Source organism: Empidonax traillii, unplaced genomic scaffold (genome assembly GCF_003031625.1).
Source record: "Empidonax traillii isolate 1590-97213 ecotype Southwest subspecies unplaced genomic scaffold, ASM303162v1 scaffold108:size1079785, whole genome shotgun sequence".
NCBI lineage: Eukaryota > Metazoa > Chordata > Aves > Passeriformes > Tyrannidae > Empidonax > Empidonax traillii.
This window is the reverse complement of record NW_020955301.1, coordinates 536,604-559,351: the sequence shown is the minus strand read 5'-3', so window position 1 is coordinate 559,351 and position 22,748 is coordinate 536,604. Positions and strand designations below refer to the sequence as shown.

The window sequence follows — 22,748 nt, the reverse complement described above, 5'->3', positions numbered from 1 at the left end:
CTCTAGTATGGAGTGCACGTTTGATTAATAGTTGACGTAGTTTCATATTGCAGAAATATATTTTCTTTGCTTACTTTTAAAACACAATCTAGACGCAAAAAGGTTACAAAGACTGTCTTAGTTGAAGAACTGATGCTATTTTCACATCTTCTCCTGGAGTATAAAATTCTCCAATATTTAAATCTGCAGTTTTTGGAGGGCTCACCAAAAAAAAAGGAAGTCTGTGCCAAAATGTCTTAGATATTACCTTCAGTATGGGAGTAGTTTTGAAGCAATTTCCCCCAGGAAGTGAGTGAAAAATGAATCATCATAAAGCAATAGTGGCTTTTGCATCTCTTTCTGCCAGCTGCGAACTGCTACGAGTTTCACGAAGGCTGCGTGTGCTTGCCCTATAGCAGCAATCTGAAAGCGGTGCAGACACCTCAGAAAGGTGAAGATGTGACAGGAGAGTACTTGACACCTTCACGTTTCACAGACTCATCAGACAGGAGCTGTTGAAGTCGCTTCCTGTTTCAGGGCTGGAGACCTAACACTCCATGAAGCTAAAGCAAACAAATCAAGAAAGGCTTTGAATGGCTTCATGTAATTGCTGGGACACAAGAATCATGTAAATAGTCTGCTACAAGTTCCTGAGGTGTTAATCGTCTGGGGAGTCTCGGTTACCTGTTCCCACACCGGGTGAAAATCTCAACCAAATGCGTGAGAGAAAAGGGTGGCACAGTGGGGTAATGCCGGCAAAAGCAAGATTTATGGAAATCTGTCCCACTCGCAGCACTGCACAGGAGAAAGCGCCACTGCTGTGATGGGGAAAACGAAATTAATTATCCGTCGGCACAGAACTGCTGTTGTTCCACTGATGACAGCAAGAGCACCGCTCTAGGTAGTAAAGTTCCATGTGATTCTTTGTTTGTGCATGTGTCAGTTCTCCCATTATTTTACTCCTCCTGAGAACCAAGCCCGCCGGCTGGGCTCGGCACACGCAGCTGTTTCACCGCACCGCAGCGCCGCGCCAAGAGGCATTTCCCTTTCTCCTTTCAGAGAAACCCTTAGCTGCGTTCCTGGCGTCTTCCCGTGCCAGCGGATTTGCCAGAATGCTGTTTATCTGGCAACGACAAATGCTGTTTATCTGGCGTCACCGTGACAAGGAGCTCAGCGACATCCCTGCCTCTTCTGCACACCCGGGCAGGCGCGGTGTGTCCCTGCGAGGGACCGGTACCCACCGCCCCCCGCTGGCGCCTCCCAATCTGACGGCTGGATGGGGCGGTCCCTGCTCCCCACACGTGCCCGTGGGGGCCGGCTCGCCCCATCCATCGCGACCTTTGCCCCTTTGCCCGCCGCCCCCTCCCCGGGGCTCTGTGCCGCCTCGGTGCGCGGAGCCGCGCAGCGAGGGCGAAGCGCCCGCGGCGGCGGGACGGGGCGAGGATGAAACCGGACTGTGCACGCAGGGTCCGGCCGGGGCGGGCTGCGGCCCGCCGGGGTTCCCGGCGCGGACCCCGCTGCCGCTGTCCCGCGGGGGCTCCGCCGCAGTGCGGGGCTGTGCGCGCCCCGCGGGCCGTCACGCCCTGCGGCAGCTGCTGCCAGCGGAGAGAGGCCCTGGGGAGGCGCCGAGCGCGCCCGCCCGCCGGGCCGCTGGGGCTGGAGGCAGGGAGGGAAGGAGGCAGGGAGGGAGGAAGCAGGCGGGGAGGTTTCTTCCTCCACCTCGGCGGCAGCAGCTTCTCCCCTAGAGCAGCCGGCACGGCTCGGCACCGGCGCTCCCTGCCCGGCAGTGGGCTGCGCCCCGGCTGGAGGCTCCCCACGCCGCCCATGCCACCCGCGCGTCCCCGCTGGCTCTGACTGCTCCGCCGCCCCCGCGCTGGGGCTGCTCCCGGGGCGACGGTCGCCGCCGGCCAGCCGAAGCGGGCGAGGGATGCCGGTGGCCGCCCGCTCGGCATCCCCCGGGGCACAGCCCGACGCCGGGCTCCTCGCCCCTGCCCGCCGGCGGGACCGCGGTGCCGCTCCGCGCGGCCGGGAGAGCGGCGCCGAGCGGCACCTCCGGCAGGCCGGCGAGGCGGGCCGGCGCGGCAGATGGGTGGCTTCTTCCGCCGCCCCCTTCCTGCCTGCCTTCTCCTCCTCCTCTCCGCCGCCCCCCGCCTCCTCTACTGCCTCCTCCCCCGCTGTCGGGGCCGCCGTCGCCGCCTCCACCTCCCCCTCGGCTGCCTGCCTTCTCCCGGCACTCCCGCGGACCCGCTCCCGCTCCGGCTTCCCGGGACTCGCCATGAGCGGCGGTTCCGGTCGCCTGCCGCCGCCCGCCGCCTTCTGCCCGCCGCCGCCCCTCCACGGGCCGAGCTTGCCGGAGGCGGGAGCGCGGAGCCAGGGCCGGGGCAGCCCCGCCGGGCACGGCGCGCCCCGCGGCGCCCCGGGCGGCAGAGCTCCGCCACCAGGTGAGGGGGAGAGGGGCCCCGGGGGACGGGGATCGGGGTTGGGCGTCCGGCTGCCCCGAGTGGCAGCGAGGCCGGAGCGCAGGGCCGCGGAGTTGCCCTCCGCAGCGCCCGGGGTGCGTTCCCGGGTGGGAGGCACGGGCGGGACGGGACGGCGGAGAAAGTCGCGCCGTTCTCGGCGCGGCGGGGCGGGTCGCGGCGGCGCTGCCGGCAGGCCGTGTGTCTCCCGGCCGGCCGCGGGGCACCCGGGGCCGCCTCTGCGCCGCTGGCCGGTGCGGCCGTGGCTCTTTCCCCCGACGGCCGGTCGGGATGCGGCGGTGCGGAGCGCGGGCGGCCCCGCAGTGCTGGCGCTCGGGCGGTCGCCTCCGGCTGTCGCGCTGCTGCCAGCGCGCCCCAGACCCGCGCCCCTGCCAGCCCGGGCAGCCGCAGGAGTTGCGCTGCGCAGGGCATCGCGCTCGCCCGCCCTCCTGCCGGCCGTGTCCGCGCCTCCTCTGCCTCATCGCACTTTAATGTGCCCTGGGCAGCGCTGGGGCCTCGCCGCTGCTGCCGCCCCCCCTCCTCTGCGCAGCGGCCGCCGGCCTGCAGCAGCCTGCCCGCTGCGCCCCGCTCCTGGAAGGATTTGTGTGTGTGTGTGTGTGTGTGTGTGTGTGTGTGTGTGTGTGTGTGTGATGGGGCGATGTGTCCGTGCCCGGCTCCGCCCCTCGCAGCGGGCCGTCGTTAACTGCGGGAATTCCCGGGGCACAGTGACAGGTTACCTCAGGTTCCTGCGCGGAGCTCCGAAATGCTGTTTGCAAGTCAGGCTGATGCCTTGTGAGACACCCCTTTTTGAGTGCCTTCGGGGCCCTCATCGGCAGCCCCCTGGATGTGTGCTTGGATTTCCCCTTAAAAACAACCGCGCAGCTGGGTCTCTCCGAGGAGCTGGTCGTGGACATGTGGTTCATTCGTCTTGGAGCTTGGATGTTTCCAGGACTGTGGTCTCAGCATATGGGTTGATGTGCTTGTTTACAGTCAAACACAAGAGCTGCTTCCAAGGCTGCGCTGGAGTTTCCCACATGCTTATATTTAAACGCGTGTCTGTGTGGTTTCGGGACCAGGGCCTTAGATGTTTTCCTAATCTGTTCTTTGTGAATGGCAGCCAGCATGAAGCTGTTTATGCATATATGAAGTTAGTAATTAGGAAGTGGTATGGGAGAAGGTCAGAAAACAAGACATCCTTGTTTGGGCCTGGAGGCTAAAGAAACGAGCTGTCTAATTAGTCTTTTCTTAGCATTTATTTTTAGTGGTGCTTATGTCTTGGGCACTTGGGTGATTTACAGGAGTCTGCAGTGTGAGCGTTTACTCTGATAGGAAACTTGCTCTGAAATGAAGTAGGTTTTATAGACAAGCTCCTCTTGAAATTCATGATTGACAGCATATTAAAGGATTACAGTGCAAAAAGTTGAGGGAAAACGTGAATTTTGACCTTTGAATTGTATTATATAGCTCAGAAATTTCTTTTGCTGTGTCCTGAGAGCACACAACACAGAGGGCAGATTAGTCTGTCCTGGACCTTCCTAATAACATACACAGGAAAAAAATACTCTTTCAGTGTAGGCTATCTGGAAATAGATGTTTTACCTGATGAAGCTCTATTTCAGCTTTTTGTTCTAAAATTGCATGGGACATTCCTGGTGTAGATGATAACGTTATCTTAAAGCCTGATCTCAAAACCACTCCTAATCTTCTTAAACTCTTAACAATCCGATAGACAAATTGACCTAGTATGCTACTGTTGGGATATAAAAGCTTTTGTATATTCCATGATTTGAAAAATCATGGTGGAGGAAAGTATTGTAACCCTTATCATATAATGAATCCATCACAGGCCTGGTGTACGAAGACCTTACTGTTGGATTAGGGAATGATGAGTTTTTTATTCTTCAGAAAGAGAAGGGGCTTTTTTGGGTTTGTCCTGAAGTTTTGGTATTCACTAGCCCAGATCCTGTGTTTAAAAGTCCTGTGCTTAATGGTAATTGGAATCGCCAGAACCAGTTTGCTCAAAAGAACTCTTGCAGGCGCCCAAGTTGCATGGTTAAGTTTTACAGTATGCTTAAGTCACAGCAACAGATTTTTGTTAGTCGTTGCTTGTTAGTAGTAGCTTGTTGTTGGTCGTTGTCTCAAAAATACATAGCGTGTTTTCAGATAGTATGATCTGTGATGCATATTCTAGTTTTGAAATAGTGTCATAATTTACAGACAAATACAGGGGATTTCTAGATAGGGGATGAGAAGCGTTGAGGGTTTTGTGTTGGCTTTCTTTTTTTTCCTCGGAAGGCAAAGGCTGTTACTCTTTGTAAAGGTCTGCCTTTTTCATTCAGGTATTTGTCATCAGAGGGAAAAATGATGCACTAAACTCTGGCATTAGGGTTGAACTTTGATTGTTTTGCTGAGCATCCTCTTAGTCATGCCCTTGATGCAGCAGTCACCACCTATTGATGGTCCTAATATACTAATTGTTGATAAAAAAACTGTATTGTGATCCGGTATTCAGACATTAGGGGGTAGTGAAATTACTGTAGTTTAAATGCAAGGTTAAGAGAATGTTTACTCTGTGTTTTCCCCCAGCAGAAAAACGTTCAGTGATTGGTGGGTCTTTTTTGTGTTGTTTCTTTTGTGTTTTCCACCCAGTGTGTGTCAACAGAATGGAAAGTATTTATTGCTGTCAAATTAGTGAAAGGATATTGGACCAGAAATGCTGCAGTGAAGAGCTGATGGTTTGTGTCATTCAGAAAATTGATCCTCATCTTAAGAGACACTTCAGTAAAGTATTTTGCCTCCACTGGGGTACCTGCATATTTTCATCTTTTTTTTTTTTTTTTTTTCTCTTTAAGGTCTGTATTAATGTTTTCAAGTTTTTCAACATCTGGGAAGGAAAGATGGTTTTTGAAATTTGTGCTATACTTAAGATGCGGTGCAACTGGTGAAAACAGTTTTTGTCTTTAACATTTCTGTCATGCATATCAGCTCTTTGGATGTCGTCTGATGAACTTCGCTAAATTTAATTAATATTGCTTGCCCTCCTTACGTCGCAAAGTCTTTAGTTAGTTTAGTAGTTGTTTAAGGTGTACACAAGTCTCTTAAGTCCTACCAGAGAATATTAAGAGGGGTAAGGGAAGGTGCTTATTTTGGCAGATAGCTAGGCATCTGCTCAGTCTTTCAGGTTGGAGAAGCTGAAATTTCTGCTGAAAGGATCAGTGCCAGTTTTCAAACATACGCATGATTGTGAAATGTGAGGAGTTGGACTTCCTTGTACAGATAGTACCGATGTGTCAGTTAAGTGCAGTAGAAAGCTGAATTCATAGCAGTTGTGCCTAGTGCTGTATATGCTAAACACTTGTAATAGAATTGTATGTTCATTTCAATGCATGTAAACTTTTATGCCTTCAGCAGTTGTGCATAGTTATACCATCTTTGTGTGGTATTTGTGGTTTTGTTCTCAAACTGGAAAGCAGTTACTGTGGCTTTGCAGTGGGAGTCATATTTAATTCTGGCATGCCTGGAGATAGATGCTAGTTTTTTTTTTATTTATGACACGGTGATGCCTTCACAGCTTTATGACCATATAAAAGAAATTGAGATGGAAAGATAACTTCTTGGTGAGAACTAGTGAAGCACGTTCCGTATGTGGATGCTTTTCAAGAGTTTGATTTTGATAGATTAAAGAAAAAAAAAAAGAACAAGCAAACAAAAACCGCAGCAAAAATGGAAACTAGCATTGCAGCACCCTTATTTTAAGTTGGTCCAAATGCGATGTAAAGAAATGTTCTGATGGTACTTCTTGGTTAGAATTACCATAATACTGTAAACCTTTTACTCTGGTGTTTGTTGGGTAGAACTAATCTGTTTTGGATACTAGATTAGAATTACCTTTAGCATGTCAAAATTACTCATTATAATGTTGGTATATTAGTTTTGCTTATTTTGAATTATAAAGGAAGATAGAATGCTTTATTTTTTATATAATGTAGATGTACTTAGAGTCTAGTAATTATGGAATTAATGTTAGCAGACATACAATAAATGTTTATTTCAGGAATTTGGTTGTAAGAGATATGAGCTGCATATTTATAGTATTAATTTGGGAAATAAATGCAAATGCACTTCTTTAACAACTATTTTCAGATAATGTGCATTTTAAGTCATTTTGTGTGACTGCTCTATCACTTTTATTTTTTACTTCACTGACTTTCTTTGATAAATTAATATGTAGTGCTTGTATGAACTAGAAATTGTAATTTTATAGCTTGAAATAGTTCTTTAGAGGTATGCCTTTTACGTGCAAGCGCTAGCCAGCTCAAGTGAATGTTAGCAAATGTTCATATTCTCCCCCACCCTGCCCCGAACATAAGTATTTAGTGCGAAACTGAAATAAATCTATTTTAAGGAAAATTAATAATATAAAATTAATATGGAAATATTTTTATTGCAGTTCATTCAGTGTGAATAACTTTATCCCTGTTTGATCTGGCGTATTCTAGACTTAAAATATGCAGAATCATGGGAATGAAAAATTCCAAATTGTTTCTGAAGTACAAATTGCAGTTCAGTAATAGAAAAAATACCAGAGATAAGCCCTTAATTTTGAAATGCATGCTCTGCCTTGCAACATCTGCTTATGAAATAATCTAAATTATCCTTTTGGTCTAAGCCATCAAGATACTGATTATTTTCAGTATCTGTTGATTCAAACTGGATGACTTATTGAAACTGATCCTTCAGCTGTTGGAAGGACTGTGAATTTTTGGGGCTCCACAGAAAAAAACATAATACAGAACTGCAATTTATCTGGCAATTGATTTGGTTTGTAAACTCACACGTCTTTTGTTAGCTACTGCCTTGGTTAAAAGTTATTAGTTGCGTAGAGCAAGGGCAATGTGTGTGTTGATTTTCCTACTCCACAGGCATTGGTGAAGATGGCATGGATTTGCCAGATGAAAAGCAATTTAGATCTGATGTCTTGTACAGTTTTTTGGTCAGAGTTTTTGAAAATTATGGTTTTGAAAATAATGGTCTCCTCTCACATAAGGTAACTAATAACGGATAATTGATCACTCAGTGGTGCAGTATAGTCTCAGTTCAAAGAAAAGGAATGCCATGAAAAAATACGGGTATATTTATGTATGCATGTGTGTGTAATAGCTTTGTTCATGTCCGATCACTTCCCTCTTAAGCCTGCATGATTCTTCTGGATTTGGTGACAATGCTACAACATTCACTTTTTCATGTCCGTCTGAAGTTGGCATTGAAGGTGCATTATATGTGCTGTTTGAGCCTTGCTCTACATCTTTCCAAAGTGAAATTACTATAGAAATAAAAAGTTAGGCAGCAGAGTGGATTTTGGGCACCCTCTGCTTCAGACTCACTGCTTCACCAGTGCTTTCAGATGGGTGTAGATACGGAAAAGTCAACACTCTTCTCAACATAGTTTGTCACAGAAAGGTTAAAATGATAAACTTTGTTAAAGAATATTAATAAGCATGATTGAGAATGTTGTGAATTCTTGTAAAAGCTATTCTACTTCTAGAAGTGTTCTATTAAAAAACAGTTTTTTTTTTCCCTTACGTTTTTATATTCAGTTTTGCTGCTTATAAAGCTCTTTTTTCGTCCCTCAAATTATCTTAATAAAATGAAATCCATGTGCACACAGAATCTTTTTGACGCATGGTTTGGCGTTTGGTCTTTTTTCCCTTGAGAAAGATAGACTTTCAGACTTTTTCAACCAGTAGCATTGCAACTTTTTTTTCTTAGTTCTTGCACCTCAGTTATTTTAAATGGTCTTGGGTGCTTCATATGAGAAGTTCAGATGGAGATATGTCATCTAAACACAGGAGTTGTCAGTGTTAATGTGATGCAAGATGTGGATGGGACAAGAAGAAGGTAGAACACCAAAATGAAAGAGCGGGTTATGAAGTTTTCAGTGTCCTGGTTTTGGCTGGGATAGAGTTAATTTTCTTCCTTGCAGGCATGCTGGGCTGGGCATCAGTCTGCGGGTGGTGAGCAGTGGTATTGTGCATCACTTGTTTTTCTTGGGTTTTATTCCCCCGCCCCCAACCCCTCTTATCTCCCTTATCTCCCTTTTCATTATAATTGTCATTATCGCTGTTGTAGTATTTAACTTTATTTCAATTACTAAACTGTCCTTGTCTCAATCCATGAGTTTTATCTTTTCCCACTTCTCCTCCGAACCCCACTGGGGAAGGGGGAGAGTGATTGAGGGCTTCTAGTACTTAGTCATGGTTAAATCTCTACACACGAGGAGCTCCATTTACCGGAATGTCCTAATATGATGGTGTTGCTTTCTCCCACCTTTGTTTTACTGGGTTTTATTTCTTGTTATGTTGTGGTTTCTTGGTGCCTTTAATTTTTTTTAACACCTTCTGTTTCGTTCTTCTATGCTTGTTCTAAACTTCTTTTCATGTTTGTATATGTGAAGTACAGTAAATGTTGGGTTGTTAGAATTCCCTGAAAAACGAAAAGATTCTTCATTCTTGATGGGAAAAATACTGTTTTTCTCATGCTTTGATGACTTAAAATAAAACTTCCTTCAGGAAGTGAGTTGATGTGTAATGTAGGGCAAAGAATGCATACTTCACTCAAGGAAAGATGCAGGAAGTGGTTTTTGAAATAGTTAAGTCATAGGTATTTTCGGAATTGTTTTAAGCAAGAACAGTGTAGTGTTCCGAGCTTCTCAAATGCACACACATGCTCCAAATGTTCATTCTTAAAACACTCTTCTCTAGATCTTTCTCACTAAAGAGTCTGGCATCCTAAGTCTGGCAACTCAGCAGCTGTTCCCTTTATCCCTGGCATCGTGTTTAGGTTGAGCCTCTGCATCCGGCCTCTCATGCAAGCCCCTTGCAGGCATGATGTGTGAAGTAGTAACATCTGTTATCAGTCTTTTGGTGGGAAAATGTGTCAAGATGTTTCTCTAATTTCTTCTGTAATGACCAAGGTTCTGCATCCACACAAATAATCTGTGTTGCTTCCTTCGTTGTCTGGCAGCTGGTTTGGTTTCCTTGAACATAGCCTGTCATAATAACCAGCCTTCACTTAAACAGTGTGGTATTTCAAAGCTCACGTCTCTTAAGCATTTGGCCTTGCTTGCTAACTTCCAGGATAATCCCAAATGGGAAATTATAATCTTAAAAGGAAACATACTCCATCGTTTCATTTATAAAAGACCCCAAACTAAACTAAAATGCAAACAAACAAACCCCCCAAAAAACACCAACCAAAAAAACTCCCAACAAAACAAAGCCCTGAAAAGCTTACCTAAGTCTTTCAGGTATTTTCTGTTCTTTTTTGTAATGTATACAACTGTCACACAGAGATGTCTAGCCAGTATCAGTTAGGAGCATTACTTAAACTGTTAGATGGTGTTTGTGATTGGTTTTGATGTTCTTCATGAATAATGCAATTGTACTTTTTACTATAACACTACTGGTCTGTGCTCCCCCCCAAAAAATGTGGTTTGTGCATATTTTCTTGGAAGGAGGGCATGAGGAAGGTTGTTACGTTACATATTTTCTGCCAGTCTGTGGAGGAGTGAAGTATGAATTCTGTGAATCTTACTAAAATATTCCATAATCCGCGTGCCTGCAAAATTCCCTGTTAGGAATACTACCCTCGAATAATTTAAATATTGCTACAAACCATATACTGTATTTGTTTGCTTAGCTTCTAGCTGTATGAGAGCCTGAGAAATGGTTATTAAACCACAAAGTAAGGCTAGTAACATTAGCTGTGTATATGGAACAGTTTGGTCTGTCAGGGAATACGTGAACAGCTCCTGTGCTGTAGGACTGAATCTACACTACAGAACTGCAACATACGGCTTGAAAACATTTGCTGCCTGTTTTTTCAGCACAGCTGGGAATTATCCCCTCTTTGTCTTTTACTGCTTTGCACCTGATGTATATTCAAGTTCCAAAGTGAAAATATTACAGATTTGTGTATACTGTCTGCTTGGATTCTTGCTCTGTGAAGTTTCAGTTTTAGGCACATGGATGCTTCTGTTCTTGGGAAGAGCCTGTGCACAGGTTTGAAGGATCTGAACTGTGGTGGGTTTTTTCCTCCCTGCCTACAGGTTGGCATTTTAAAGTGATTTTTTAAAAATTCCCCTAAAAATGTGTTTATCTACATTTTTTAAGTCTGTGCAGCTTTCTGTGCAGATCTTTTCCACAGCATCACTTTTTTCCCGTTTGTAAGTTGATATGGCACAAAGCCAAGCAGGAGTAAGCAGTAGCTTTTGGAAAGAATTACCATGCAGATTTAGTTGTAGGATATTGAGCCTTTTGGCACAGGAACCCTGTGAATCTGTGATCCTTGTGGTTTGTGTGTGTGTTTTTGAGAAAGTTGACATGAAATGTTTATTGTATGATCTGTAAATTGATTTTGCAGATTGTTTTGGAGGTTGGGTGCAGGTTAGTCTTCTGAGTGGTTTCAGAAATTTGTTATGATTTTTGGAAGCTTGGGAATGAAGGCTTTTTGACACTGGTGGTGTCTTCAAACTTAACAAATCTCTGATTATGCTTGTAAAGAAGTAAAGCAGCAAACTATGGTTTATAGGGATATATTTCAAGAAAGCGGGAGTCAAGATGTATTTGTTGTTCTACACTGGTGCCTGTGGAGTTGAAAAGAGTGAGACAGTCAGAAAAATATTCTTCATTGAAACTTAATTTGGTTTTTTAAAACACTGTCAGTCTCTTGTACCCTTAGAGATCCGGCTTTTATGAAATGAGATACAAAAAAATATTAATGAAGAATTTGAACACTGAGAAAAAATAAAGAATTTGTTGCACCTTGGCAGCTTTTTATTTGGTAATGGCATCCTGAACAGGAAGGATTAGGGTTGAGCTGTAAAAGTGGTAAATACTGTAAAAATGGTACAACAATGACAAGGATTCTCACCTTACAAACTTGGAAAAACCCACTTTTATTGAACAACATACCTCTCTGGTGGAACGGGGTCCTCAAGCTAGTTCATCTACAGAAAGGACCTGTCAGTGTGTTGGGGCTCGGGTGTGATAGTCAGAGGGACCTTGAGAGGCTGGAGAACTGGGGCCCTGGTATTCAACAGAGGTGTCTGCACTGGGACAGCACAGCTGTTTGCCACAGGGGGTTGGAATGGGTGGGCAGCAGCTCTGTGGAAAAGGCAGATACTGAGTGGAGAGAACTCGACTGAGGGCACCAAGCTGATGTTTGGTCTAGGGCTTGTGACCTGTGAGGAGAGGTGGAGGAAACTGGAGTTGCACAGCCTGGTGAAGAGACGGCCCAGGGGAGATCCCAGTGCCCTCTACCCTCTTCCTGTGGGAGGATGAAGAAAAGATAGAACCAGGCTCTTATATGCTGTTAGGGCAAGAGGCTGGGAATAAAATCAGACTGGAATAAATAAATTTCTAGCAGATATTATTAGGAAGAATGTTTTTTTCCCCCTAGAGCAGAGAACTCGAGACATGATGGAATTTACAGCTTTGGAGATGTTCACATCTTAGCCAGACAAGGTGCTGGGTAGCCTACTCTAAATTGGCTTGGTCTCAGGGGATTGGATTAAGTGCCATTCAGCAGTCTTCTCCCAGCCTGTGAAAGTTTGTATGACCGTAGTGGGCACGTTAACCTTGGCTCAGGGATGCTTGATTCAGGCACTGTAAATAGAGAAGGAACAGCAATTTGATTTTTTTGCCGTGATCATCTTAACATGCTTCCTCCCCACTCACCTTTTGTGATGGGTGTTTTATGTATAAATGCTTCTGGGGAAAGCATCAGTAGCTCTTGATATTTAAAGCAGAGCTACATTTCTGCCTCTCAGCCCTTCTTTCTAACTTACTTACTTGATGGTTTATATACCAGCAGTCTGTATGCCCTTTAATTTTCATTATTTTTCAGTCCTAGTCTTGTCTCTTTGCTGTCATACTTGGTACACTTTCTCAGAAAGTGCCGGATAAATGAATTGAGAGATGTGTTGTTCAGTAATGGGAGGTGTTTTTTCCAAGCTTGCAGGATATGTAAAATGTGAACAAATAAAAAAATAAAAAAATATATTCACTGATGTGTTTTTATCTTTTTTTGTTAGTTGTTAGCGAACCAGTGTTTTTGATGTGATGACTCTACTACAGCATAAATATTCTGTAGTATTTTTAAGGGAGAATGGTGCAAACAAGAATCCAGTCAATAATATAAAATATGAGTGTAGCAGAAAGTAAGCTGGTATAAAACCTCCTCAGGTTGCCTTCCCATGTAAAAGTGAAATTAGCATTTTATGTAAAGCTGTCATACTGATTCTCCAAGTCCTGTTTCTCTGTAAATAGCTTCTTGAGGGAGGCTTTTCAGTTTCTTGAAAAGACTTACAAGAAATCAGTGGTTAAGTAGCAGATAAATTAGACTGCTCCCTGAAGCAAACACTCTGAAGGGAGCTGATGCTGTTTTGTTTGCCTTACTGACCCATGGACATAAGTAGTTGCTGGGCAGCTAGACAGTGTTTTGCTTCCAAATAGCGGCAGTGTACGGTCTCTCTTACAGGGCCACAGGAAAGAATGGAGGATATCAAGGGCTAGGGAAACCAAAAGAATTACAGGCAATGGTGAGTGAAAGGATTTGGAGGCGAACTGGTTACTCCAAGGAGAAAACATAAAAATACAGAACAAAAATCCATGAGCACTGATTTTCATTATTTCTCCTGTTCATGTAATGACTGATTTCTTTTGAGGATCAGTCATAAAACATCTGTGTCGTATAAGGGAATTTTAAAAGTGAGCAAGTTGGCCATATTGTTACGAACTTGTTAATTGTGAATTAACTGAAGTATCGTCTGTACCTCGTTAACCAGCTGCATGGTGGCTGTGGGTAAGGTGGGTAGTGAAGCAGAAGAGGATACTGGATTTTTCTGGAATTACTGAGTCTTCAGGCTGGGGTCTTAAAGCATTTTAAAACAAAGAGTTGTGCCATTTGTTTCTTTTACTATTCTGTAACATTTCTGACATTTCTGCGTTTGCTCACGTTTTTGTTTTCCTATTTTTTTGGATGCTGCATTTTCTGTTTGCCACCGATGTCCCAGAGAGATTAACATTTCTTCTTTACCTTTGTGTTCCTCCCTTTGCTGCTTTTGGGGTATTTTGCCTCTCAAGTTTAGTAGTGACAAAGAGAGGAGTAATGAAGCAGTCAGTTTGCATTGGAAGGCAAGGAGAGCATTCTAGCACTGTATAAGGCTATAGGAGGGCTTTGCTTTCAAGGCACTGTGTCTAGTTTTGGAGGCCTGTTGTGTCTCTATGGATTTTCAAAATAAGGTGGATTGGCCAGCGAAGAGATACGAAAATGTTTGCCACCTGGACTGTTTTTAGTTTTGATCCTTTAAAGATCTCGAATTTACAGAATTTTGAAGAAGAAATGTTGTCTAAGATTTACTGCATCTCTTTAAGAGGAAGTTCTAGAATAACTGATAAAGATTTTATGATCTCTGCAGACAGCAATAGCTGAAAATACTTTTAATACCATTCAGCACAGTTGGTATGACTTGCTGAATATCTGTGTAGTGACATGCTTTGATATTTATTATGCAGTATCTTTGGAGTTACTGCTTGGGGTTGTCTTTGCTACCCAGCTATGCTATGCTAACTTAATCAGTATAGCTAAAGGGGCAAGAGTGGTCTTCTCAGTCATGACAGTGACTTCGAATGGTTCATTCTGGGAGAGTTTGTCCTATTTTGGGAAACAGGGTAGGTCACTGATATGAACATTTTGCTCTGATAACCCGAATGTTCTTGGGTTATAGACACAGAGCACCTGGAGAATTGTGGCTTACAGATGCACTTGCCTGTTCTCTTATGTAGACCACCAGCTCACAGATGCTTGAAAGCTGAAGTTGCTACCAGCCCCTCCTCCTTGCAGTCAGTCACTATGATGACATTAAGAGATGATTTCATATAAAATGTTTGTGTTTTATGACTTTGTCTTGCTTTGCCTAACTCTTGCGCCTTGGGTTTGCTGCTACTTGTGTTTAAAGATTTGGTGCTTCTCTCAGCTCACTTAAGGAGTCATGCTGGAATCTCCTGGATTGATCTCATGGCTTTCCAGGCTTTTTTCCTTGCTTTTGCTACCTCCCAAACCAGTTAAGGTTGTGCGTTTCAAGGCTGTTTCTAAAGGAACAAATTTCAAAGTGCAGTAAAAATCCTTTGGTGGGCTGAACTGCACCTCTTGCAGATTGTTACGTTCAGCATTCTTGTGACTGCTGATGTTTTTTATGTCCTTATTGGAGCTGTGACATCAAAATGGGAGAGCCATCACATAGCCTTAGGAGAGGGGACACCGGGATGTGTAGTTACCTGTTCTCCAGGTGGGTCTCACTGGAGAACACAGTTAGCAGGCTGAGGTTGGAGAAACACCTTTGGCTGACACTTTTCTGGGATGTGAAAGTGATTCTCAGCACTGGCAAATAAAATGCAATCTTCTTCCAACTGCTTGGACCCCCTGTGAGGATTGTGTATGAACACTGCAAACCTGGGGCATAGAACTCAGGTTTTTTTGGTGGTAACAAGAAAGGCGTTTCACATGAAGCAAGCTGCTATCATTATGAATTTATTACTTATAAAAGAAGGAGAAGTGGACTTTGGCTGGTGTAAATACAAAAAAGAAATGTGACAGTTTGATCTCTGGTTAAGTCTGAACTCAGGGAGTTTTGCTCTCACTACAGCATATTTGTGTTGAAAAAACCTGAGTAGTGAGAGCTTGAATTCTAAATTTACTCACCCAAGCACTGCAGATGTTACTTTTCCTAAAGCATTGTGAAACAGAGCAGATGGAGGCAGGTTTTGAGGAGTAGATTTGCTTTACTGTCTTCAGAAGTGTAGACATAATTCTCATCATCAACCACAAGCAGTCATACTTCAACTTTTGCAGATCAAGTATCATGAAAACAGAATTAATATGTGATCTGCTGGTCTGTGTTTGCTGATTTCAGTCTTTACGCCTGTGTTTAGAGAGGCAAATGTACTCTTGTACTGTGAAATCTGTGAAGGGAAGAGACGTTCTTGTGGACTTCTAGGAGTCCAATTGATCTTCCTTAGGATAGAGAGGCTTCTAGAAGGCTTTGTTTTGCTTTGAAGATGACAGAGTGGCTGTTGAAGTTGAAAAAGGTAGTGTGTTGAAACAAAGATGGTACCTCACAGTCACAAGGTCATTTTCGTTCAGACTCTCCTTTACATATACTTTTACATTTCTGCTGAAATTTCTCTGTTTTCCCACTTGTTATTACTGTTATTAACATACTGATGATCTCAGAGAAGGCTTGAGAGTTCAAAACGAGTTGACTCGTGGTAAATCCTGTGTCTTAGGTTCTAACTTTTTTTTTTCCTTTTTTTGATGTGTATATTTTCTGTTTGTTTGCTGCTAGAGACAAACAGCACCTGCATGTGGGAATGCTCACAGGCAGGCACACAAACTTAGATACTGCATATATAAAACAGTCACCTCTGTATCTCTTAAAAAAGATTGCCATTTGGCAGTGGCCACGTTCCTTCACTTCAGATTGCCTCAGTGCATTATTTAAAGTATAAAAGGGGTTTGCTGAAACTGGCTCTTTGAGTTCCTAGAATCATGTGTGTTTGAATGCATTGTAAACTTACAGGGTTCTTTTTGCACTGTTGTGTAGTTCACAACTCCAGTTCTGTAGACTACTTCATGAGATCTTGGCTTCAACTAAAATACGCCTAAAGGAAAACTAGACTTTTTAAAAATCTGTGTATATACTCAATGCATAACTCTGAGAACCCTGTGTTCTGGACTGGAGAGAGGTATGCCTTCACTGAAAGCAACAGTGGTAGTTTGTTCAGTTCTATAATGGCCAGTCTCTTCGTGAACGAAGAACCGAGGAAGGTCTTTTACACCTTCCAGCCTGCGCATTGGATTTTTTAGGTGAGACACAGTGTGCGCGGAACTGAGCCCACCCTTTAATCCTGAGGTTCATCTGCCGGGGCCAAGCACGCTTGGACGGTGGCAGCGAGGTCCTCAGGACATAGATGGATTGCCTTACGGGCTAACGAGCTCCATCTGCCCGGGGAGGGGCCCCGACCGGGAATCGAACCCAGGTCTCTGCAGTGACAGTGCAGTGTGTTTTCCTCTACACCACCGGGGGCTCCTCAGTTCTATAAAGATACCGGTGATAGCAGTTCCCCTTAGAAGAAGATGGTCACTTGAAGTGACCATGGAGCCTGAATATAACTGCTGTAACTTGTCCTCGTTCTCAAAGTTTTCGTATCGAAGGGGTATTTTTGCTGCTAAGTTGCTAGAAAAAGAGCTGAAAACTGCTGAGGTATGTGGATATGTCACAGGTATTGGCTGACGTGCATCTGTGTTGCTGCTTTTGCTTTCAGATGTTACCATGAGTATCAGTTGGAGCACAAGGAGCTATGGTAGTAGGAGTGTTTGGGAGAGCTGGGTCTTGTTTACTTGAGAAAGGTAAGAGTGTGATGGGATTGTGGGAATTCCTGGTGGAACAGATTGAGAATGGGTGATAACTAGCCAGGCAAGATCACCAGGCCATGAAATACCTTACTAAGTTAAAAAAAAAAAAGTATCACGAGCTGAAAATTTTCTGTAGCCTGTTATTGAAATAGGAGATATGAAGAAAATTTCAGAATGCAGTTCATTTGTGCAAAACATAAAAAATGAAAAACTATGGAAACTAAAATAAAATCCAGTGGAGAAAGAAGGTTATGTTGCAGTGGGATAACTTTGACTGAACACCAGGTGCCCACCAAAGCCACTTTATCACTCACCCTCCTCATCTGGACAGGGAAGAGAAAGTATGACAAAAGGGTCTATAAGGACGGTCACAGGCAAAACAGACTTGGTTTGGGGAAGTTAATGGAATTAATTGCCAGTGAAAAGGCCAAGAAGGATAGGGAAAATAAAAACAAACCCTGAAACACCTTTTCCACACCCTTCCCTTCTTCCCAGGTTCAACTTCAACTTCAGACTTCTCTGCCTCTTCTGCCTGAGTGGCTCAGGAAAATGGGGAACAGGGACTGTGGTCAGTTTGCAGCACTTTGTCTCTGCTGCTCCTCCCTCCTCATGTTCTTCCCCAGCTCCAGCATGAGGTCCCTCCCACAGGAGACAGTCCTCCACCAACTTCCCCAGCATGAGTCCTTCTCATAGACCACAGTCCTTCATGAACTGCTCCAGTGTGGGCTTCCAGCGTGGTTCCAGCCCCTTTTAGGCACATACACCTGCTCACGTGTGGGATCTGCCATGTGGGACAGCCTTCCTCACCGTAGTCTTCGCCACAGGCTGCAGGAGAATTTCTTCTCCAGTGCCTGGAGCATCTCCCCTTCCTCCTTCTTCACTGCCCCTGAGGTCTGCTTGGCTGCAGTTGTGAGGCATTTTACCCCCTATTTAAATATGTTACCTCAGAGCTGCAATCACCATCACTAATGAGCTTGGGCATGGCCATGGCTATGCAGTTTTGGAGCTGGCTGGCACTGTCTCTTTTGTACATAGGGGAACCTTCTGACTTCTTCTGACAGAAGTTAGCCCCTGTAGCCAGCTACCAAAACCTTCCCATACAAGATGGCATCGAAAAAATTTGGAATTATTCACGCGGGTAACCAATACAGACAAACATTGCCTATATGTATGTGTTATTTTTGCTGTCATGATTTTGTCGCAACTCCAGGACAGTTGCTTGAAGGAGGAAATGGCTTTCCATAAGGTGTCCTGGAGCAAGATGAGGTGTGTGAAGGGCTGGGTGAAAAAGCTAAAGTAGGGAAGTAGGGTAAATTCAGCATGTTGTATTGTTTTCTGATTGCTTATGACTTAAACAGTTTGCTGCCTAGGCTAGTTCTGCAGCTGAAAAGGGGCAATGTAGTTGAAACCAAAAGCAGGTTTTTCTGAGTTTCTCATCCTACAGCTTGCATCTAAAATTGAAAATTAACTGCATTGCAGCCATTATATTGAATAAAGAAATGCGTATATACAGAAGGATCTAGATAAATAGGCTATGAATCCTACTTATGTTCTGTAGATTACTCACTTTTCAGAAATCTTAAGGTACTATATATAGTTAAGGGTTTGGCATGGGGGAAAAGTCTGGAGTTGTAAATAAAATAAAATAATCAAATTCAAAATAAAATGCTAAACCAAAACCTTTTGATGTAGAGAGAGATTGGAATATTGTGTCTTTTGCTTAGCTTTTGGGGGATTTCAGGTTTTTACCCTGAAGGCTTCCAGAAAGTTGTGGGGGTTTTGTGGTGGTGGTGTTTGTTTTAGATTTTTTTTTGTGGCAAGTTTTTGTTTTTCCACATCAAAGACAAAGCAACTGCAGGACTAACAAAGATGTAGAAATAATCCAGCTATATAAGTGAAATGCAAAGAGTAGTGTTCAGACTAATCTGTGATTTTCAGTAAAATCTTCTTAAGACTGACCTCCTGCTCTGTCACTGGATTGAAATTGCTGCACTTTGTCTATTGTCTTTGTAAATGCAGTACTTAGATTCTTGTGTGTGTTTTTGCAAGAATCTTTTAAGTGGATTATGTCTATCTAATACCCATCTTGTGGCCAAATGTCAATGGCTGTGATGTTCAGAGTAAACTTCAGAAGGCAGTCACATCCATCACAAGGACAGAAGGAGGTCAGCAGTGTTGTTGACAGGACTGGAGAGTAATAAACAACAGTGAAACCATGTCTGTGGAAGAGTGCAAGGGGATTTTAGTAAGGAGGAAAGGGCAATAGCCTTGTGCTTATAAGGAAGTTCTCCTTTCCGAGTAGCACTAAGTTTGCATGTCAAGGATACACTCTAGTATTTGTAATGAACAGTTGGTGTTGCTGTAGGTGACCCATCTTTTATTTTGTACTGTGGTGAAAGTTGGCCCGTTTTGAGCCTTTCCAAAATGCTGTGGCTTATCAAAGGCATCTGTATTGTTTGAAGAAAATTTTATAAATTTTGTTTGAGGGGATCAGTTTTTCACTGGAATGAATGGGTATGGAACCTTTTCATGAACTCCTAGGTAGGTGGTCCCTTTATGAAGTTTTCACCGTGATGATGAGTCTCTTTACTCTAAAGAGCACTGTCTGCATCCATTGCTAGAAGTGTTTCGATATTGGGCAGTCTCTTTCTATTGAGTATGGTACTGTGTGACCTTTGTGGCAAAACAGAGGAAGAAAGTGAGATCAAGACATGCTGCAAGAGCTGTTTTGGTTTGTGGATGTTTTTTTGAGTGTTTGACTGGCTTTGGTTGCTTAAAGGCCGATTAGGACAGCGTTGGTCTTTTCAGAGTTCTCAAAGTGTTTGGCTTGTATGTGTGTGCTTTCTCTAATTCATGTCATGAAGCTCTGAGCCAGGCATCCACCCCTTAACTAACTGTATAGGAACAGTATAAGGAAGGTCCTAAAAACTGTGTTTCTAGGGTCATAACTTCATGTACTTTTAATCTGCAGCTGGAAGAGCAGAGCTGCACATTGTCACCTGGCTTCTGATCCCCTTACTCCTAAAACAGATGAATGAACTTCTGAATTTAACACTAGCAGCAGGGGTTAACCGAGGTGAATTACCTGTCCAGGGTCTCTGGGTGTTCTTACAGGTGCATATATACAGTGTGTCAGAAGGCTGGAATTGTTTCCCTCATTGGTAGGGCTGCTGTAACGTGGGATCAAGAAATAAGGAAAGAGATTGCAACCACTTCTTTTCAGTCTGTGTAGTAACTTCTAGGTGATATTTGTTTCCTCCTTTCTTCATCCATTGTACCTGTTGTGATCTATTTTGGTAGTCTTTAGGGGACTGCTGGGGTATACACAGTAAACACAATAGGTAAGTGCTTTGTAAAAGTAAATAGTGATGGCATTTATTTGCTTGTTTTTTATATTTATGTGGAAATAATGATAGAGATGGCATCAATGATGAAGGAACATATACTTGGGAACTTGGGAGGGAGAGAAAAAGAGAATAAACTTGTTTTTTTCAGGAAAAGGAGTTTTTACTTTCTGTTGAATGGAGCTCTCCAGTAATGTGAATTAAAAATTTCACAGACATAGTGGCTTCAATGTGAAGGTATTTCTTTGACCTTAACTTCATTTATGTGACTCAGATTTTTCATGAATCAAGAGAACTGATTGGTTTCTACTCTGTAACTGCAGTTTAGAGTAATCCTCACAATTCAGGGGACTGAAGCTGAAGACCTCTCATTTTGAAGTGCTGATCTTTCCTACCTAACCCCAAATAATACTGCAAAACCTAAGCTTGCAGGCTGGTAAATACCAGTCTCAGCTGCTGAATGTAATTTTTACCAGACTCTGCTTTCCTTCTGTACAGTACTAGTACAAGCTTGATGCTTTTTGCCGAGTGCTTGATATGCACAGTCAAGTATGATGTAAACCGTGTGCCATGCATATCATGAATATTAGACAGCTTTTCTTTCTTATTGAGTGAAAGGCAGAAAACTTGAATTGCTCTTATCAAAGGCATGTTATCGTTTCATAGAAGTGTAATAACCCTATCATACAGAACTAACTGCACTTTTTTTTTCTCACGGCTGAACTGTTCATTCACTAAAAACATTTTAACATCACAGTTATTTTCAACTTAGTCTTCATTCTCATAAGCTTTTTAGAGTGGTCGATATTATTGGAGAGAAACAGAGAATTTCCTGTAAAAACTAAACAAGTTTCCCATCATAAGATGTGGCATCTGTTACAAAATAATGTAGACACATTGGCAGTTAGACAAGTGAGGATCTGTGTCTAGAAATCCAGAGCATGACTTAGTCATTTATTTCTAGAAGAAATGACATTAAATGGTTATTGAAGCAAGCTTTTGATAGTACTTGAGTTATACAATCTGAATTGTGCTTTTCTTTCTCAAAGTAGGTCTTGAAAGAAGATCTCGACCTAGGACTATTAGAAGCATTAAGCAAGGCTTTCAATCTTTCTGGTGGTTTCCAAGAGACTGCTTCTGTTGAGAGCACGTATTTTAGTTGCTGCTCTGTGCTGTGCTTTCTTGAAAAGATACTTTGAACTCATTATAACATCTCACTATTGTCAGAAGTGGAAATCTTCTAGTATGAGACAGGTTGAGCCTGTCTGGGAAGTGTCCTCTTCAGTTCCTTTTTTCCATTGTTTAGTCTTGGTCACACATAACATTGTTTATTTCCTTGATACTCAGATCCTAACCCCTAATAATGAATCCCTACATTCCAACTTGTCTTACCATCCATCACTTATGGGTATCTTGAGGAAGAAGATAAACAAAGACGTCAGTTCCTCTGGAAATGCTTTCTTCTCTCTTGACTTCTGCACCCTAACATTATCAGGTATTCTTTCTTCTGGTTTCAGTTTGCAGGCATCTGAGCTCAGAAGGATCTGTCACGTTCTAGGTGTTGTGCAATCTAAACAATGTTCAGTCTTCTCTCAATCCTTGTATCCTGCTAGAAATCAACATCTGGCCCATGGTCATGTTTCAGGAAAATCATAGGGTGGATATCAGGCTTCAGAACCAGGAAATAACATGCCATGCTTTTTTCTTCATTACAGTCCTTTTACTTACATTGCAGTTGTGCTTGGAGAGGCTGTATTTTGCAAAGTGCTGCAAAGAGATGGTGCAAAATAGAAAAACTGGTAGTCAAGCAGACTACTTTCAGAGTGGGGAGACAGTGTCATAAGGATTCTGATTTGGAATTGGGAGATTTCTTTTGACCTGTTCAGGCACTTATCAGTCTGATCGGACTACTAAACCTGTGGAGAACTGCTTGTGGCCAGAAAGCCACGCAATGTCTTCTAATGGGTGTCTTCTACCAAGAAGGACTGCTGTCAGTCCCACTATGGATGGCATGGTCTGTCTTGCAGCTCTATTGAGAACGCATGAAAGTACTGAAGTGCCTTCCAAAACCTGGAGCCTGTCTGCAACTGGCTTAGAAGTCTGGAGGGGTGTTTGTAGAAGGAGAACAGTGGTTTTTGGAGCAAATTGTTATTGTTTTGTCAGATACAGGCTAGGCCTAAGACAGTCTAGATTGTACCTGTCCCATCATACTACCTAATTCAGGAAGTCCTGGTCAGGGATGTTGAGTCTGAAGTCCTGTCAGGCACATTGTGTTCAGTGGACTGGACTTTTTCAAGGAACAGTGAGTAGCTTTTCTTGATCCTTGTTATTGGAACTCATGATATTCACTCAGTCATCTAATTTAAAAGCTGAGGAGTCCAAGTCTGTGGTCTTCCTGCCCCTCCCCACCCCCACCTACCACAGTGTTCTGTGACTTTAAAATACAAGTCCTTTAAGAATGCACCTTTCAAGGTACTGGAAAACCCTGAGTGTA

General features: G+C 43.5%; 1 protein-coding gene across 2 annotated transcripts in view; it reads left to right on the top strand.

The window, feature by feature from the left end:
• The first annotated feature begins 2,168 nt into the window (after window positions 1–2,168).
• Window positions 2,169–22,748, top strand: part of RNF38 (ring finger protein 38) — a 103,570-nt gene continuing 82,990 nt past the window's right edge. The window contains exons 1-2 of one of the 2 annotated variants that reach the window (XM_027882619.1): window positions 14,821–14,879; window positions 16,820–16,904. In XM_027882619.1, coding sequence (XP_027738420.1) covers window positions 16,856–16,904 — 49 coding nt within the window. In that variant the 5' untranslated portion in view covers window positions 14,821–14,879; window positions 16,820–16,855. Of the gene's footprint in view, window positions 2,421–14,820; window positions 14,880–16,819; window positions 16,905–22,748 lie in introns of those variants that run through there. The other variant, XM_027882618.1, reaches the window with a different exon arrangement.